We start from the raw sequence: 20623 nt of genomic DNA, 5'->3' as shown, positions 1-20623 counted from the left end.
ACTTTTTTTGGACCGGTAACAAAATATTTCCTGAAGCTCAATTGGGTTCAATGTATGTACAATGTACATGTACTACAACCACTGCTCTGGCTGATTCATTGTTGAGATACTTGAAATATGTACAAATTCATATAAACTGACTCATGAATACTTGGAGCTGTAACTCCATTATTATTGATAGGAACTAAACATCTCTTTATCACAACATAGTACGCAGTCTGACTATCCTTTGTATAAAAACAAAACTTGGGAAATTTCATTATGCTCCTGGCAAATCTTTGAAATGTGTCGGTTACTCATGTTACATGATTTGGACATGCAAAAAATGATAAGTGGACATAAGTGAAAAGTGTCCTCATGCAAGGCTTTTATGAAAGTTGATTATATCCATTTCAAAGAAGTATATTAGGGAGACAAATTTGTATATAATTAAAAAATAAAGAACACATGGTTTTTACTAGGGGTGCAGATAAAGTGGTTACTCATGTTACGGTTCAGATGGGCTATATGTACAAAGACACATTGAGCTCATGTCCACCAACCTATGGAATTGCCCTATATATTATTTTGTGTAAAAAAAATTGGTTCTACATGTAGACATGGTCTGCTCCTTATAATAGACTATCTAAAAATGGTTGCAATATTTCCAAGTTCATGCTTCATCACTGAACCATGTAAACTATGTAAATGACTCATTATTGGGTTGTGGTATTGTTTGTTTACAATCGAAAAATGTGATTATTTTGGGAATTGTGACTGAAGATTTACAAAGTAAAGTGATAATTGTTTTGGGGGATTTTTTTCTTTCAACTTATAACTTCTAACAGGAATGGAACTATTGTACCTTACATTATGTTAAAAAATCATATAATTTTTTCGTTTCATCACTATCATTATCAAGGTCATATCATTCTTGCTCTGTGTTTCATCGGTACTGGATTTTACTACTGTCTTGTTTGTGATCTTAATAATAATAAGAAGAAGAACAACAACAACAACAACAACAACAACAATAATAATAATATCAATAGTTATAATAGTAATAATAATAATAATAATGATACCGTGCCAAATCCACTCTGTTGAGTGCTCAAGGCGCTCTTCCATAAATTCTAAGGGAACAGAACATATGAAGTTTTTTTTTTAATGTCTCAGAAATCTGTTCCATTACTTAGAGGATGAGTGAACAAAAGATCATTCCTCCAGGTCTTGGAAACTTGTCGTTACCAAATTTCAAGATACAATAGACAAGTGTTAATTATCATTATTCATATCACAATTTCTATCAATATTTTCTGAGGCTCTTCTGTAGCTTCACCACATTGCTTTACATAAAACCACATGAAGAAAATACATTTGAAAACAGAGCCCAACTTACCTACAACTCTGCATATATTCCCAGGTAATGAGGGAGAAGTAAGCGACATTTTGAGCACCGTTCTGAACCATTCATACAGAACACACAGTGACGGGCCCACCAGGTAGCCTCATAGCGTAGAACAGGTAGTAGAAGTCTTTTGTTGAAGCAAACCGATAAGAAGCTGTACAGTATGTGTGTAGGTGTAATAAAAAAATGTAGTGTCAATATGTAACAACATGAAGTGCAGTATCAAGTACAAATGCTGCAAAGAGGCAGAAAGTTGCTGGCAGTTCATTCATTATTAATCATGCTGCAGCCCCCCAAAAAAGAAATCTAAGCTGTTTGAATGTAAACATGATACACAAAAGAGTTTAAAATGAAGGGGGAGGAGGGGTGGAATTAGGTGTTTGGAGTGACAGACCTGTTTGGGCTACTTTGGTCCATACATTGTACATGAATTAGTATCCGGGGAAGGGGGGCTTGTGTACATAAAGATCAAGCATGATTTCAGTTTGTTTTGTAAGAGGGTAATCATGCAGTCAAGAGGTGGTCTCAGACCGCCTCGAAGTTCGCCAGTTCCAGGTATTCTCTGATCGGGAAATTTACCCCGATCTGAAAATACCAGGTATTTTGGTAATGTGAAAGCAAACTACGCGTAATTTCCCCGAAAGAAAATACCCGCTAAATAGTAGGTACTTGGCGAAATTACGAGAACTTTCGCGGGGATTTTTCCAAGGTCGCAGGTATTTTGGCAATGTGAAAGCAATTTACGGGAACTTTTAGCCCAGCGTGTCGTTGGGCGCGGGCGCCGTGGGTGGCTGCTGGGCTAGTGGTTTTGAATCTCGCGCCTTGCCTGCTTATTAGACCATACTGCGCATGCTCCTAACTTCAGGAATTTATCCCGAAGTGTATGTTTTGGGGCGGTGTGAATGCAGGAATAATTAATGGGTATTTTTTAGCCTAAAAATGTTCTCGTAATTTAACGGGGATTCTTGTGATCGAGGCGGTTTGAAACCACCTAAGGAACACTTTAATTTGATTCAAATTGATACCTGTAATCAAATGAGGTGTATGCTTCACAAAGCTATTCATACATGTACATGTAATTAATGAACCACTGGTTTTAAATGGTACTGTATTAAAAACAAATTTCCATTTTTAATAGCACTGAATTACATGTAGTTCCTTAAGAAAGGATCACCAGTTGTTAAAGTCATATTTTGTCATTACTAACACCCACCAGACCTATCTAATGTCTACTGAATATTAAAGTCTCTCAACAAATGCAATGATTCTGACATCATTTCTGTTTGTGAAAACTTTCATTTGACCATAATGAGACATTGTAGACCTGTACCATCTCTTATAATTTATTCAATTGTTTCATTATATTCCGATTTATATAGTCTTGACCATTTGGAGACAATTTTCTTAATTAAAAAAAAATGATTATTCTTTTCCTGTAAGTCAACTCTATGAGGACTGTTTGACTATACAGAAATTTGATATATGTTTTGCAAAATCTGGTCTAAACATTTGCCTCAACTTTAATCATAGTAACTTTGCATACTTTGTCATTTATTGTCTAAAATGAAATAAATTTAAGTTACGCTTTAATATTGATAAAGTAGGAAAATATATATATGGATGGTATGGGCTGAAAATATATCTAAATAAACAGAGTAAAATTCACAGAGCAAAATGATGAAAAATTCATCGAAATCGGATAACAGATATTGAAGTTATTGAATTTTAAAGTTGATTAATATTTTGTGAAAACAGTTATGTGCACATGTTGTTTGAAGGTTTGCATGGTGGTATGTACAATCGCTGATGTGGTTTACGGTACACCATGTGAAGTGTTGTAGAAACAGTGGATAGGAGAAGAGAAGAAATGGATAGGCGAGAAAGTGGAGATTTGAGAGTAGAGTATTCTTTCTTGAAAGTAGTCCTGAAAAGGACTGTAAACCAGGAAAGATTGATGAGTTGAGAACAGCTTGAGTAGTAGAGCTAGTGAGGAGATGCTGGCTTGAGTCGGCGAGTAGAGATGATGAGTAGTAGAGAGACTCGACGTTTCGGGCAGGTTGACTGTCCGTCATGCCACCACTCCTGAAGACGGACAGTCAACCTGCCCGAAACGTCGAGTCTCTCTACTACTCATCATCTCTACTCGCCGACTCAAGCCAGCATCTCCTCACTAGCTCTACTACTCAAGCTGTTCTCAACTCATCAATCTTTCCTGGTTTACAGTCCTTTTCAGGACTACTTTCAAGAAAGAATACTCTACTCTCAAATCTCCACTTTCTCGCCTATCCATTTCTTCTCTTCTCCTATCCACTGTTTCTACAACACTTCACATGGTGTACCGTAAACCACATCAGAGTTATGTGCACATCGTCATGAATATTCATTAGGTGGCATGATGATGTCACATCCCCACTTTTCCTTTTCTTATGTTATTCCATGAAATCATAATTGTTTCATTTTTTCAAATATGTGTAAATGATGTGTCTCCATTATGATGAAATAATTTGCGGCAATAAATAACTAATGCACTTAACCAGTTTTCAATCTTATTGTTTTAGTTCTTGGTAAAAATGTTTTAACTTCTTATAATAAAATACAAAAGAACAAGTGGTGATATGACATCACCAGTCCACCTAATGAATATTCATGAAGACTTTTTACCTACATCATTGGGTATACGGCCCAACCTACTACAAATCGCGCAAATCAAACTCATAGTGTTGACGGGGCAAAAAGTACATCGTTTATAAAACATATATTTTGTCTTTTTATACCCTCGCAAATTTTACCCGAACCATGTAGCTTTCCTAGCGAAATACCCTTTTTTCAATATTTTAGTGTTTTTGACACCCTTATTACGTTACGAACGTAACGTGCCCTATCTTGAAAAAGACATCCTTTTTATGTGGACGCGCATGGTATCCACTCGTCAATGTAAGTGCCCCCCCCCCCCCCGGGTCTATGCAGCTTATGAGCGCCAGCAGGACTGGTTGAGATTACTCCCGCTGTACGTGACCCCTGCCCGCACACCACCCACGGGTCTCCCTCCTTCACCATATAGGGTCACCCTTCAAGTTCTACCAGCCAAGGGCTTCTACAGTGACCAAGGCAGCATCACATATATGTCAAAGGAAGTATTCCCACCGGTCCTCGTGGAAGGTGCAGGTGACCGACCGTTCCTCTGTAGTTTCTCCCCTTCTCTATCCCAGTTTAATAGTTAGTCTGTTAAGTTCTTTTCCTTTTAGTTTTACATTGTACTCCCTAACCTCATCATTTTTACCGCACTGGTATGATAACACGTCCCGTTTCCCTCTCTTCAATTGTCTTCTCCAGGCCATGTTGTCATCCTTTTTGCCCTACTCCTTTTACCAATGAGGTCATCAAAGCATAATCTCATAGGCAACAATGGTGCATATATGGGGTGGTGCATTTGCAGAAAGTTAAGTTAACGCACAAAGTCGAGATAACGCACAAATGCACACAGACAGTGATGGAAACAAGGCTTGTCATGGATGAACTGCAAACTGTCTAGTTTATTTCTCTTTCGTTATTAACTTTTTCCAGTGAAATTAGTTAGACCTATTGTGTATTGCACAGTTTGCAGTTTAGATATCACAAATTATAGTGTAGATCTAGACCCTAGTTATGTAACATTAGATCTATTTCGTTCCATTTTCCTTGTTTTATTCTTGTATTGAATCTTTTTCTTTTTTGACTAAAAGTTAGATTTATGAAGTATGAGTATGACTAGCCAGGCGGCTTCTTGAGAGTAAAAATCATTTACTAACGTAGGCTTACTCTAAATGAAGCCAGGCAGTCCTCCCTATTCATCTGCGTGTACCGCGACGCTCGCGTCCGTAACGTTGGGGAAGTACAATAAGAAACAAGATGGCGGCGTAAACATCGGGCAAGTCTCTTCCGTCTTTTCACAATATTTTTACATTTTTTAAATGAATTCTTGTTTTAAAAATAACAACGAGAGCGTAGAAATGTCGGAAATGAAGTTTTATCCCATGTACTAGGTATGTGACAAAAAAAATGAAAATCATCAAATATGAATAAATTTGGTATCACTTGAAAGCTCTTAAAAAGACCTTTAAAATGATACCAAGAACTTTAATTTTCATCAAGAAATTATAAAGTTATTCCAGTTTAAGTCGCACATATTGATCCAAATTTGTGGTCATTGTCTGTATGTAAAGTCAATGGAGTACAGAACCGATTTTTGTGACCATTTTGTTTTTGTGACCATTTTGAACCCAAGTCTTCAACAGGCTCTAACTTCTTTGTTTTTGAGCCCTATGAAGTAATTTAGGTATCAATGGAAAGGTGAGAGAAGGCTCAATTGATGTGCATCAATTCATCTTGTAATCTTTCTTATTCTGTTTAAAATAATTTCTTCTAATTAATTCTAATTAATTATGCAAACAGAAAATCACAATTACTCGCCTCTTTATTTTGCCAAATGAAGGTGATTATGATAGATAATTCATATAATTTAGTTGGCATCAAAACAGCATCATGTAGATAATTTCCTAATAAATTTGTCTAAAGTATTGTTTTTGTAATTTCTAATGTATTTCTTTGTTTTTCTGATATAAATTACAAGCTCTTTTTCAACTTAGTATTGTAATTTTGTATGTACGGGGGTCCTTTTTTACATATAAAAAAATTATTTTGTACTTTGTTTGACCAAATAAAAATATGTGTGTTTTTTCTGATGTATTTGATTGTTTCACCAATTCCTTATGTATTCTATTGTTTCAACAATTTGTTATAATATGTAGCTTTTGATTTGAGAGACAATGGACATGTGATTACATTTTTTTAGAAGGAATGAGCAGCTGAGTGTAAAATATGTATGTAGAATTGTATGCAATTTATTTCAAGTATCAAGAAGGACGAAAATGAAGTTTTAATATATTCTATCAGTTGTCAATTTCTTAGATTTGTATACATACATTGTATTACAAAGGCCCTGTTTGAGCTCTCTTTTTAAAGAAAAATAAATTCAAATTATTAGTCGAAGCCGAAAGAAAAGGAAAAGAGTGGTCTATTTCTTTCAAAACAAAACAAAAAGGAACCAGTAAAAATATATAACAAAGCTTTAAACAACAAAACAAACATCAAAGCTCCAAACAAGCACTAAAAACAAGAGAAACAAAAGTGACACAAAAACTTGTACCAATCCCATCCCCATTTTCCAATTCAAAACACAACCCCCACCTGCACCCCTAAAAAAAGAAAAGTGAATAAAAAAATAAATAGTACAATTAATAATAAAGAAAACATAAATACAGGAGTTAGACCCATCTGGAAATGAAATATCCTTTCCTCTGAGTTTTCATGTATTTTCTCATAAGAGTGAAAAAATTACAACAAACAAAAATAAACAACATCTAGTTTGTGCATTTTAATAAAAAAATCACATTTAAGATATTCTCCTTTCAAAAGCAAATCCAGTCTCCAAATATTGAAATATGACCCCCCCCCCAAAAAAAAATGAAAAAATAAACAATACAATAATTTAAAAATGAAACTTTAAAAAAATATATAAAAAAAGAAACTAAATAATAAACATAATTTTTGCATTTTAATTAAAAAGTCAACATTTATGATATTCCCCTTTCAAAAGCAAATCCAGTCCCAAAATAATGAAACATGATTGAAAAGTTTCAAAACATTTTTTTTTTCTACAAAAGAAAAAAAAAACACTATAGATTTTGCATTTTAATTTAATAAGTCAACATTAATATTCCACTTCCAAAAGAATCCAGTTTCCAAATGATAAAACATGATTGAACAATCAAAGTAAAACATGGTCATGTTGACTCTATAACCTTAGGAGGAAAGAATGTTTTTGTGACAAAATGTATATATTTAAATCAATATCAGAATAACAATCTACGGTATAATGACAGACATTTTCAGAAAAAGGCACAATATTATCAAGTGAACAATTTAGATCCAGTTCAATCCAGCATGAACGACTCACTATCGACCACTCCCGTCACCAAGCCCTCCGCATCGGGTACCGGTAGCTCGACTGCCGAAAGACCGTCGGGAGCCCACCGCATCGGGCAGCTCGACTGCCGAGAGACCGGCTGTGACAAGGGTAGCTCGCTTCGCTTATATCTGGACTGCGTCACGATAGAATCGTTTGATTTGACATTTTTTGTAGATTTGAATATATTCTAAAACAATTTAGATACATAATTGGATCGTAGTTCTACTTACCATAAAAAAATTTTGATCATTTGCGCATCCAAAAATTTGATGAACTTTCAAGCTCCGATATCCACACTTCACAGGCGAGTATCCACATTGAAACTTATATGTACAGAAAGAGCACATTTTCAACTGTCTGTATCAAGGCACGAGATTGCATCAACTATGTGCGCATGCGCATGAAACCCCATTTTCGATGAGCCGCCCAGACAGAGGCGATGCTACTTGCAGCAAAACCCGCGCGAAAACCGTGCAGCCAAAACCAGCGCTCGCGATGCGCCCGTATTCGCACATACCTACATGTACATGATTTAGAGCTAGATCTTTTAGAAGGAAAGTAGAAATCTCGGGGGCGAAAGTTTCAGGGTTTTTTGCGGTACACGCAGATGAATAGGGAGGACTGCCTGGCTTCGTTTAGAGTAAGCCTACGTTAGTAAATTATTTTTACTCTCATCTCAAGAAGCCGCCTGGCTAAGTAGTAAGTATGACTATGTTGTTCCTCTTCCTCTTTGTTAATAATTGTTATCTTCCTCCTTCTCTTCTTTCTCCTAATTAAGTACTTCTTCTTCTCAGCCTTTCTCCCTTTCTTCTTCTCAATTCTCAGGCAAAAAAACTCATGTTCTTCAATGAACTTTTAATTCAAATTCGACTAACTTTCAGCGTAATAGTAATACCGGTACGTCTCTTTTTACATTGAAAATTATTGACTATATTGACTATTGTAAAAGATCATGGCCAAGAATGAAGATGATGCTTGTTCTGGTATACATATAGACTTTAAGTAGTTTAACTTCAATTACTTTAGAGAGCTAGGAACAACTGCAGAATACCCGGACACTGCGTTACCTTATCGTTGGAGAGCCAACGCACAACGATGTACTTAAGCTATCAAATCAGAAAATCAGCTATAATAAATAATTGAATGATTTACAACTTACAAGTATTTTTTGAATAGATTCTAAGTGTTCAGACTGCACTGTAACGCTAACGATGCGAGCGCGCGCGATTAGTATGTAGACCAACAGTGTCCGCGATGCCAACGATGTGTATATTTTCGTAGTACGTGTAGGCCAACACAGTCCGCGATGCTAGCGGTGCGTTGGTGTCCGTAGTACAGGCCAACACTGCCCGCGATGCCAACGATCTATATATATATCTGTGTGCATCTGTAGTATGTAGGCCGACATTGCCCGCGATGCCAACGATGTGTATATTTTCGTAGTACGTGTAGGCCAACACAGTCCGCGATGGTAGCGGTGTGTTGGTGTCTGTAGTCGGTACAGGCCAACACTGCCCTCGATGCCAACGATCTATATCTGTGTTCTGTAGTATGTAGACCAACAGTGTCCGCGATGCCAACGATGTGTATATTTCCGTAGTATGTGTAGACCAACATTGCCCGCGATGCCAACGATGTGTTGGTGTCTGTAGTACAGGCCAACATTGCCCTCGATGCCAACGATGCGATCATATCTGTAGTTGCCTATGTAAACCAACATTGCCCGCCATGGCAACGATGTGTTGGTGTCTGTAGTACATGCCAACAGTGCCCGCGATGCCAACGATGCGATCATATCTGTAGTTTCCTATGTAGACCAACATTGCCCGCGATGCCAACAATGTGTTGGTGTCTGTACTGTAGAGTACAGGCCAACATTGCCCTCGATGCCAACGATGTGAATGTATCTTTAGTAGGTATAGGCCAACAGCGCCCGCGATGCCAACGATGTGTTGGTGCCTGTAGTAGATGCCAACAGTGCCAACGATGCCAACAATGTAAATGTATCTTTAGTACGTATAGGCCAACAGCGCCGGCCAGGATGCCAACGATGTGTTGGTGTCTGTAGTATAGGCCAACCTTGCCCGCGATGCCAACGATGTGAATGTATCTTTTGTATGTATAGGCCAACAGCGCCCGCGATGCCAACGATGTGTTGGTGCCTGTAGTAGATGCCAACAGTGCCAACGATGCCAACAATGTAAATGTATCTTTAGTACGTATAGGCCAACAGCGCCGGCCAGGATGCCAACGATGTGTTGGTGTCTGTAGTACAGGCCAACCTTGCCATCGATGCCAACGATGTGAATGTATCTTTAGTAAGTATAGGCCAACTTTGCCGGCGATGCCAACGATGTGAACGTATGTTTAGTATGTATATACCAACAGCGCCCGCGATGCCAACGATGTGTTGGTGCCTGTAGTAGATGCCAACAGTGCCAACGATGTGAATGTATCTTACATAGGCCAACATTGCCGGCGATGCCAACGATGTGAATATGCCTGTAGTAGAGGCCAACATTGCCGGCGATGCCAACGATGTGAATGTATCTTTAGTAAGTATAGGCCAACTTTGCCGGCGATGCCAACGATGTGAATGTATGTTTAGTATGTATATACCAACACTCAACAGCGCCCGCGATGCCAACGATGTGTTGGTGCCTGTAGTAGATGCCAACAGTGCCAACGATGTGAATGTATCTTACATAGGCCAACATTGCCGGCGATGCCAACGATGTGAATATGCCTGTTGTAGAGGCCAACATTGCCGGCGATGCCAACGATGTGAATATAACCCTAACCCTAACCCTAACCCTAACCCTAACCCTAACCCTAACCCTAAACCCTAACCCTAACCCTAACCCTAACCCTAACCCTAACCCTAACCCTAACCCTAACCCTAAACCCTAACCCTAACCCTAACCCTAACCCTAACCCTAACCCTAACCCTAATTGAATTCAATTCCCATTGAATTCCTTCAATGGGAATTAAAACTTTATTTCATATTTTAATGAAGAAAAAATGAAAATATTTCATGTATAAAAAATACAAAAAGAAATAGAGAGTGAATGACATCGATCACCTCACTAACCAGGATATGCATATATTAAACTGTTTTGTGAAACCATACTTTGAAACGCTTGCCAACGATGTTTTGAATGTTGCATTGCACGGTCACATCGTTGGTCGTTGGCTAGCGGCGCACCCAACGATGTATAGCAATAGCTAGTAGTAGTAGGTAATTTAAAAGAGTGTATTAATCTTGTACTATTGCACCTTCACATCGTGGGTCGTTGGTTAGCCAACGATGTTTTAAATGTTACATGGCACCGTCACATCGTTGGTCGTTGGCTAGCGGCGCACCCAACGATGTATATAGCTCTAGTAGGTAATTTAAAAGAGTGTATTAATCTTATTTTATAATATAACAGTTTCACATCGTGGGTCGTTGGTTAGCCAACGATGTTTTGAATATTAATTATATTGCACCGTCCGTACCGTCACAACGTGGGTCGTTGGCTAGCAGCGCACCCAACGATGTTTAATTATAGCTCTAGTAGTAGTCAAAGGGCAAAGGTCATTACGTATGGCCTGGATGCATTGCTCGTACGTACCGTCATACGTACGTAGTATAGTAGTAGTAGTAGTACCAGTAATGCATGTACGTATATAATACTAATAGTATGGATATATCTAGGCTATATACCATTGAATTAGTATATATAGCTATAGGTCTTGACATCGTTGTGTTGGCTGACCAACGATTGGGTAGTGAGCAGTGTCGGGGTATTCTGCAGTTAAGCCGAGAGCTAAGCTATTACAGGCTTTGTAGCCTGACCGGACTCTAGAAAGTGTTAACTCTAATATAGTCCCTATAGAATACGCATACGCGCCGAGGAGGCAAATCTATTTATATTCCTACACAAAAACCTGTTAGTGGGACTGCATGTCAATATTGACACAAAAATCATTGTTACGATCGTAATTTCTCTATAAATCAACCAGTGAAATATTACTCACATTGGATGATAATAGCAGGTATGCTTGCCCCTGATTCTTCAACTTGAAACGTCTGTAACCATTCAGCAATAAAGAGAAAATCCAGTCATAGATCTAGAAGTAATTTTCCAGTTTTAGCAGGTAGGACAACATCTTATTCTTCGCGATGTTTAGATGCGCATAAGGCAGCTATGATCAAGAGTCAAGGAAAAAAAAAGGGGGGGGGGGGGTTCTAGATCTTGTTCTAGCTCTTAACCAGCTTAGAGCGCAGCTATCTCCATGCCTTCCCCCAACGCGGCAACCTTTTTTTTTAAATAAAAAGTGCCCCATAGCACCAATTTTAGCACACATAAAACTCGACAGACTGCGTGTTTGATCATACAGGGGGGTCGGCTGCTATTTGCAAATAGTCGGGGAAAAAAATACGAGAAGAAAATAAGAAAAATATCTAATTCCCCGTAGGATATTATTCTTGATGTTCTACTCTCAACCCACCCCCTCCCGTCCTTAGGTAAAGAGCACCCTCCCCTTTATGCCTACTTTATACATGGAAGGGATCTTCCCCGTATTATTTTTTTATTTTTCTGCAAGAAAAAAAAGAAACAAGTATGTGTTTTTGTTTAATTGTTTTTGTGTGTGTGTGTGTTTTGTCTCTCGCTGTATGCAGTTGAGGCCAAAAGCTCACATACACCCATGGAATTCAGTGAAATCCCTGTTTAAAGAAGCTGATCACTCACAAATTTGCAATTAATTTGAAGACGTAAAAAGTAGATTATTTTAGGACACTACACAGTAGCGTACCTACGGGGGGGGGGGCATAGGCGGCGGAAGCGGGGGGGGGGGGGACGATCCCCCCCTAAATTTTGTGTTGATAACCTTTTTCTTTTTTCTTTTTTTTTGCCTGTAAATTTTTTTTGGTGGTCCCCTCCTAAATTTGTTGGCTTCCGCCCGGGAGGGGGGGGCAGAGGGGGCAGACTGCGCCCCCTGACGAGTCACAACCCTGATAGCAGAAACTGGTAAAAATGACGTCATAATTACGTCAGTTTAACGACGAGTGTCACGTCATTTTGACGTCGTAACATGACGTCTTATTGACGGGATCTTGCACCCGCGAATAACGTCATTATGACGTCGTATATTGACGTCATTATGACGTCTCCAAGAGTGACTACGACGTCTTAATGACGTCTTAGCAACGTTTTTACAACGTTTTCCTGACCAGTATCAAGGGTCAGATTGACGTCGTGTATTGACGTGATTATGACGTCTTCGAGAGTCAACAACGACGTCTTAATGACATCCGTGCAACGTGTTCCTGACCGGTTTTAGACGTCATATTGATGTAATTATGACGTCTTTAAAAGTCATCTACGACGTCTTAATGACAACTTTGCGACGTATTCCTGACCAGTTTCAGACGTCATATTGATGTAATTATGACGTCTTTATAAGTCAACTACGACGTCTGAATGACGACTTTGCAACATATTGCTGACTAGTAATAGACGTCATATTGACGTCGCATATTGAAATGAATATGACGTCTTTTGGAGTCAACTATGATATCTTAACGTATTCTGACGTGATAATGACCTAAACATTAAATTCTACATGCAATGTACATACACACATCACTTCAAAGACCTTGTCATTGAGGATTATCTATATTTGGTGAATACTGAGGTGGTCTGACAATGTCCAGCATTCCCAGTAACAATATAATGATCCTCCATGCCAGGGCCTTGCATAACTTGTCTCGGTCTCAAGAACATGACCCCCCCCCCCTCGAAAAAAAATATATACAAAAATGGAAAACGAAATCAAATACATGTACGCATTTCAATTACGAAATCGTGGCAAATATTCTATTAATAAATAAAAGTTGCATAACATATTACCAGCAAAAAAAAAAGGAATACAAAATGTTGAAAATTCTAAATAGATTGAAAAAAAAAACACTTTTCTATGAAAATGCAGTATTAGGGTCAAAGGAATGAAATTACAATGTTTGTTATACCAATACATACAATTGTACATGTATAAATACATGTACACATTAATACATAACAGAGGCATAATGATCTCCAAGAATAAAGCTTTTTCGTTGAAATTGTAATTAAATATACCTTCAACTTTAGACAACTATGTAATGTAGGTAAAAATATACTGTATGTAAAAAAAAAATACCCGAGTTGGAATAGTTTCAGGATTTATGGAAGCTCGCATTTGGGTGAAAGAATCATACATGTACATTAATTCTTATGAAATGTTTGGGTTGTATTACACTATCACTTAGGGCCAGGGGTAAAAGACAGTTGCAGCAAACAATTATTTCTTCGGAAAGTCTTTTAAATTAAGGTTAATTGTCAAAATATTGTACATAATCTAGATCTGGGCCCTGTCTTACAAAGAGTTACGATTGATCCGATCAATCATAACTCTATGGAAATCCATCAGTGTCATAATTTTTTTCTACGAAAAATTTGCACAATGTCCTTTGTATGCAAAGAGAAGCGCAGCGAATTTTTGAGAAAACAATGAATGCATGAACATACATCATAGCTAGAAAATATTTTGAACAAACATGCTTAATAGATGTTAACGTTGCTGACCGTCCATAGTTGCGATTGATCGGATCAATCATAACTCTATGTAAGACGGGGCCCTGGTAAATTAATGTAAACTTGTATCTTTGTAAAATCATGAATTTTGATCTTAAAATCAATAATTCTGATGATCACTAACACAGAAAAGCATATGTGGGACAGGACAGTGTATTATGATTGATTTGAAAAATACCTATGATACATATGATAGAATTACATGCTTATGTTGCTCATTTCTCAGCAATTACACATTTTCTTCCCGAGCTTTTTGGCACACATCTTTTATATATACATACACTTTGCTGGTAATTCTGTTGGATTCTGTTCGAACTCATTTTAAGATAGTTACTACTAGAGGTGCGCTATTAACTTAAGGCAACTATGTAATGTAGGAAAAAATATACTGTACCGGTATGTAAAAAAAAAAATACCTGAGTTGCAAAGTTTTCAGGATTTATGGAAGCTTGCATTTGGGTGAAAGAATCATGCATCAATAAGTCTGATGAAAATAGTTTGTGGAACTGTTGTATTACACTATCACTTAGAAGAAAAAGACAGTAGTTGCAGCAATTATTTCTTGAGAAAATCTATAAAATCAAAGTTAATTGTCAATATGTTGTACATACATAATCTACATCTGGTACATTAATGTAAACTTGTATCTTTGTAAAATCATGATTTTTTAAACTTAAAATCGATAATTCTGGTGATCGCTGTAAACACAGAAAAGCATATGTGGGACTGTGTATTATAATCGATTAGAAAAATACCTGACATTTGATAGAATTACATGCTTATTTTGCTCATTTCTCAGCAATTACGCATTTTCTTCCCTACATGTAGCTACGTAGGCTTTTTATGTGAGCTGAGAGATTTCATACCAGATTTCCTTTGCTTGATAAAGTTCTTATGATAGTCTGTGTATCAGCATAGCATGTGTTCAGTGTTTTGAACCCACTGGAAATTGTGCATCATATCTTTATGTATGGAAGTCATTTTGCGTCTGCAGTCTCCATGGTTTTTTCAGGATCTATGTGTTGACTAGACCAGTCCCATATTGATATTTTCGTGCTGTGTCACTTTGGAAGGCCATCTCTAATTGGTTGACTGGTGAGTTGGCAGATGCATAGCCCATCCCACTTTTCAATTATATCATTACGTAATCTCTAACATGTCTAAGATATCCACCAGATCAAGAGGCCGCTTGCACTCGGCTAACGCATGTACACAATCCTCTGCTTCATCATTAACTGGATCTAAACAAAGCCCAGCATACCTAGATCATATTGATACAGTCGTTCAAAGAGCGGTGGCCGTGGCAATGGAACGCGAGAGACAAAAACTCAATGATGACATGGATAAGCGCGAAAATAAATTGCGTGAAATTCTTGATGAAAAGCTCACTAGTCTACACGTTCTTGAAATATCTATCGATACTAAATTGAAGCAACTCCGTGATTTTGAAAAATCGGTTTCTGATAACATGACTAACACCATAATGCTTTGTCAAATAGGCTTGACCACATCGAGCAGTACTCCTGTCGCAATAATATCCGTATCCGTATGAGATTGTTCGAAATGTAGCAAAGCAGATTGGTATCGATCTTACTCCATGTGACATTGATCGATCCCATCACCTTTGCCGACCAACTAGCAGTCATGATGTTCAACCCAAAGGATCATACCCCGGCCCTGTAATGCCAACTTAGCAGCTCCACCAATCAATGTGAAATTCACTTCATACAGGCCGAAACAAACGATGATGAAAAATAGAGGAAAATGCTCAGGAACAGATGACTGGGTGCAGGCAGGCAAGGCAGTTCAGGTGGGATGAAAATTTATTGGCAGGACACCTTCCGTTTCAAATTACAGCATCTGCAAAAATAACAGAAGAGGAGAAACATAAAAACTTTTTCTACATAAACTATTTATTAATCTTCATTAAAAACTAGATGGTTTCAATATTAATTTCCAATTTATTTTAAATGAATAAAAAACGATGTGGGGTTTGTTACATATTTTATACTTCAAATATTAACATGTTAAGTCAAGTCGGGGGGGGGCATGATGCCCTCAAGACCTTTAACCATCTCTGTATAAGGAAGGAAATTTTAGAATCAATTTATTTGACACATAAAACATATTATTTTTTTATAATTACAATTTTAATTCATGCCTTTTTTATGTGTTTTAAATGGTTATGGGGTAACCAGGACTGTCAGGACCGAGAATTCGAACTTCGAGGCTGAAATACAGCCATTCCCTATGCCTGATTTGGCTTTAATTCAGGTCAAGGATCAATTAAATATATATTTTGCAAAAAAAATCTGACAAATTTTGAGGTGGAATTAGTTTTCTGGCATCGCGAGATCGACCAATGCAAAATTTTATTAGCGCCAATTTACCATCTAAACTTGTCATTGAAATAAGAACGTCCAAACCGATCTAGTACCAGTACTAGCACAATGAATCAATCAGCTATGCATGTGCACCAATTCTGTATTTCTTGCATACGTACGTCACTCGAGTTAAAGTTCATGTCATTGCGTTTAATGCGTTATATAGCGTGGGAATTGTAAGAAAGTGATCCTTCAAAATTTTTACCTTCCAACAATTAACATTTTTAAGCCTTTGTATGCATTTAGAGTACAAAAGCTTACAAATTGGACAAATTAAATGTTTGCCCCAAAATTATTGTGGGAAGGGTGGATTTTCTAGGGAAATCCATCTTAGTGTACAAAGTTCTACAGGCAACAGAGACTTGTCTAGGCTCCGTGAATGAAAATACAATGAAAAAATATCACAGAGTCCTCGAAGTACAGTCAGGACCATTAACAGATTATAAGGTGCCCCGAGTTTGTGCACACCCAAATCTGCGTGATTCTGATAATAGAGATTCCCAATGATCCCCCCCCCCAAAAAAAAAAGGCTTTACATCTGAAATAGCCTTCTAACTTACCTACTGCCCGATGCCTCCTATCATGTAGGGCAGCAACGAAGGATCTCCACTCCTGGCATCCAGCGATTCTTGGCCTTCTTCTGGAAACTCCCCAAGGCCAGGTAATATTCACTGACTTCATCTCCTCCTCAACTCCTCATGTGTGACACCGAGACAGGTGGTTTTGTGTCTCCCTCTCTTTCTCCTGAAATGTCAAACAGATCTATTCATTAAAAATCTTACTCAAAATGGTGCTTTTGGTAGAAAAATAATGAATATAGGGCATTTCATGTGACGGCCTTAACCCTTATTAAACCCATTAATTATTCCTGCATTCACACCGCCCTGAAACATACCCTTCGGGATAAGTTCCTGAAGTTACGAGCATGCGCAGTATGGTCTGATAAGCAGCAAGGCGCGAAATTCAAAATCACTAGCCCAGCAGCAACCCATGCACGGCGCCGCACCCAACGACACGCTGGGCTAAAAGTTCCCGTAATTTGATTTCAGACCGCCAAAATACCCACGACCTTGGAAAAATTCCCGCGAAAGTTCTCGTAATTTCGCCAAGTACCTACTATTTATCGGGTATTTTCTTTCGGGGATATTACGCGTAGTTTGCTTTCACACCGCCAAAATACCTGGTATTTTCTGATCGGGGTAAATTTCCCGATCAGAGAATACCTGGAACTGGCGAACTTCGAGGCGGTCTGAAACCACCTACTGACTTTTTACTTTCAAGTCTCGCGCAAATTTTGAGACCAAATTGGCGACACCCGGGTACGCGGTTACGACATTACGCAACATTATGTAAGTGCATGTCAGACCCAAAATTGCTCATAAACATGATTTCATGTACAAATCCAATGCAAATTGTGTATTTAGCCAAAATTCATAAATTTATCATTATTTCTACTTTTACTGATTAAACTTAATTAATTTTGCCTTGTTTATGATTAGAATTAAGTCTAGAACGATTTCCATCGAAAATACTTGTAATAAAAAACAAAATGTAAATAAACAAAGAAATACATGATTAAAAAAAAAATAAGATACATAAAGAAATCGGTCTTGGTACCAGATTTTTTTTCATTCACAATTGTTAGGAATGCTATAAAGAATATTTTCACCCAAAAAATAGCATTCTAGGAGCTTTATTTAGTGAATCAGAGCAAAAAGTATGATTTCATGAATAAATTAGCATAATTAATTCATATAAAATAAAAAAATATGAATTCAGTGAAATTTACCAATGCAACTACGTAGATTACGTCATTCTCTACCATCATGCAAATTTTCGTTGTGATCGTGCAATCCACGGCCGAGATCTTATAAGGGGGGGGGGGCAATAATACCCCCCCCCCCCGGGAATGACAAGAATAAAAATACCCCGGTAGATTTAGGATTTAAAAAATTGTCAGTACGGTATATCATCGAGGATCTACATAGTAGGATGGGGGGTCGGGTGTCCGGACACTTTATATTTTTGAAGCCTTCTTTTTTGTCTTTGGATTACACTAAAAATATGAATTCAATAGTTGTAATCATCTTCTATTTTGTTCTCTATAATATTTCCTAAAAATTTTTACTAAACATTTATGAAACTTCGCTTGTAAATTTTTCCAAATGACTTTCTAAAGCTGATCGTCCGGACACACAACCTGTCCGGACACACAACAACTGGGTATACATGTAGATCTGGTACAGTTACATAAACTGAACTTTGTGAAATCTTGAAATCTACGCTGAAAAATGTTCAAACTGAAGATCACCAACACAGATAAGAGCACGTGGGACAATTATTATTGCTCTGATTAATGTCGGCCCGGCCCGACGCTTGCCTTGGCTCGAGTTGACCGGAATCCTGTGCTTTTTTTGCTTATTTCGCAGCAATTACACAATTTCTTCCAGAATCCTGGCTTTGGCACATAGCCTACCGGTATTTTATTTATAAATATAGACAGACACTTTGGTGGTCATTTCATTGGATTCTGTACGAACTCATTTTGATATCGTTACCACAACTGGCATTTACCTTAAAGGAGAACGAAACCCTTGAAACCAGCTGAATCCATATCAAAGAGAAAAATCAAAGAAACATATTGTTGAAAGTTTGAGGAAGATTGAATGAATAATAAGAAAGTTATTAGCATTCGAATATTGAGATCACTAGTGCCATGTAGATCCTCCCAACGGCAATGCGACCAAGATCTGTGATATCACACACGTACAACTCCCTCATTACTTTAGTACTTATTTCACTTATATTCTCACTTTTATAGAGTCTATCATCACAAGGTGGGGTGTTCTCTTTATGAGATGACAAGTACAGAGGTTTCACAACATTATATCATTGATGAATCGTTTGTCATATGATTAGAATGAGCAAAAAGAGATGTTTTGGGGTATATTTTCAGTGTCCAAATTGAAGAGTTGTACGTGTGTGACATCACAGATCTTGGTCGCATTGCCAATGCGAGGATCTCCATAGCATTAGCAGTAGAGGCGCTGGTCCAAAAACTGGGATTGTCCCAGAAAACAAGGATATCCTCATAAACCAAGACAAATCATGTCTTGATAAATTGAGACTGTCCTTGTTTATGGGGACGTTTTTTTTTCACTTCTCCCTACGGGACAAAGACAGCAATTACGGAAATTGAGAGTGCTAAAAATAGATTCAGTGACCTCAATTCCCCCCAGTTCGCCGTCTATTTTTCATGACTTACCGTCTTCCAATAATCTTGTTATGAAACCCGATATGTTTACATTGACTAGCACACTTGATTGGTGTCGGCACTTGACAGGTGAATGAACTTTCCTAGATTTCTAGTGTGAAGAAATCCTTATAAACTGAGACGGTCCCTGTATTCTGGGACGATCCCAATTTTCTGACCAGCGCCTCTACTGATTAGTGATCTCGACATTCAAATGCTCATAACTCTTTTATTGCTAGTCCTATTTTACTCAAAGTTTTGTTGATCTTATTCTTTGATTTTTCTGCTTTCACAAAAGCTAACTTGCTCCAAGAGTTTCATTCTCCTTTAAAGTGTGCACTGTGTCTGTGCAGACTTGGGCCCTGAGCCCACCAGCGCAGCCTGTCCTATTCAGCATGCCGGCGCTCGGGGCAGCCACCCCGGCCGGGCAGTGTCAGTGCACGAAATCTAAAGCCAAAGGCAAGCCGCGCTCCGAAAAGAAAATCTTAGAAGATGGTTATCTAACTTACTGTTTGGTCTCCTGCGAATGCCTTCGAAGTCGTTATCCAAATCTGAACCGTGTTCTTAAAGTAGTAGAACTATTATTAACGGCCATCTTCGTCGCACTTAATTCTCGATCCAAAATTTGGCAGCAACATTTAACGGCGAAAAACGGGCGCATTTCTTTTTCAAATTAAATGGTTGCGACTGCGCCAGTTGCATGCAGTGCAGCGCGCATGCGCAGGCTCGACGTACGCCCGGCGGCGAATTAATTCTGCGGATCATGAATTTTCTATAGGGGGGGGGCGTGCATGGGGGGGGGGGGGGTGAGCTTACTAGATAGGGGGTTGGCATGACACCACTTGCGAAAAAAAAGTTTTAAAATAGATACAAACTTCTTTGACATATAAAGCTTCCTCTAGTTTGGTTTGGTTGGCAACCAGTTAAGAAATGATTATTTTTGCCACTGCTTTTGAAACTTTGAAAGAATT

The 20623-nt window shown here is 38.1% G+C and overlaps 1 protein-coding gene and 1 long non-coding RNA gene across 2 annotated transcripts in view; both read right to left on the bottom strand.

The window, feature by feature from the left end:
• Window positions 1-11706, bottom strand: part of LOC129263743 (rab11 family-interacting protein 1-like) — a 35194-nt gene extending 23488 nt beyond the window's left edge. The window contains exons 1-2 of the mRNA XM_064101074.1: window positions 11416-11706; window positions 1379-1541 (exon numbers count right to left, since the gene is read on the bottom strand). Coding sequence (XP_063957144.1) covers window positions 1379-1427 — 49 coding nt within the window. The 5' untranslated portion in view covers window positions 1428-1541; window positions 11416-11706. The remainder of the gene's footprint in view (window positions 1-1378; window positions 1542-11415) is intronic.
• A 3282-nt stretch (window positions 11707-14988) lies between these two features.
• Window positions 14989-20356, bottom strand: LOC135154538 (uncharacterized). Its single transcript, XR_010293917.1, has 3 exons — window positions 20162-20356; window positions 16960-17143; window positions 14989-15875 (listed from the first exon to the last, which is right to left on the bottom strand). It is a non-coding gene; the product is annotated as an uncharacterized LOC135154538 (long non-coding RNA).
• Between the last annotated feature and the right edge of the window lie 267 nt (window positions 20357-20623).

Source organism: Lytechinus pictus, chromosome 6 (assembly GCF_037042905.1).
Source record: "Lytechinus pictus isolate F3 Inbred chromosome 6, Lp3.0, whole genome shotgun sequence".
NCBI classification, from domain to species: domain Eukaryota; kingdom Metazoa; phylum Echinodermata; class Echinoidea; order Temnopleuroida; family Toxopneustidae; genus Lytechinus; species Lytechinus pictus.
This window is presented reverse-complemented; position numbering and strand designations above follow the sequence as displayed.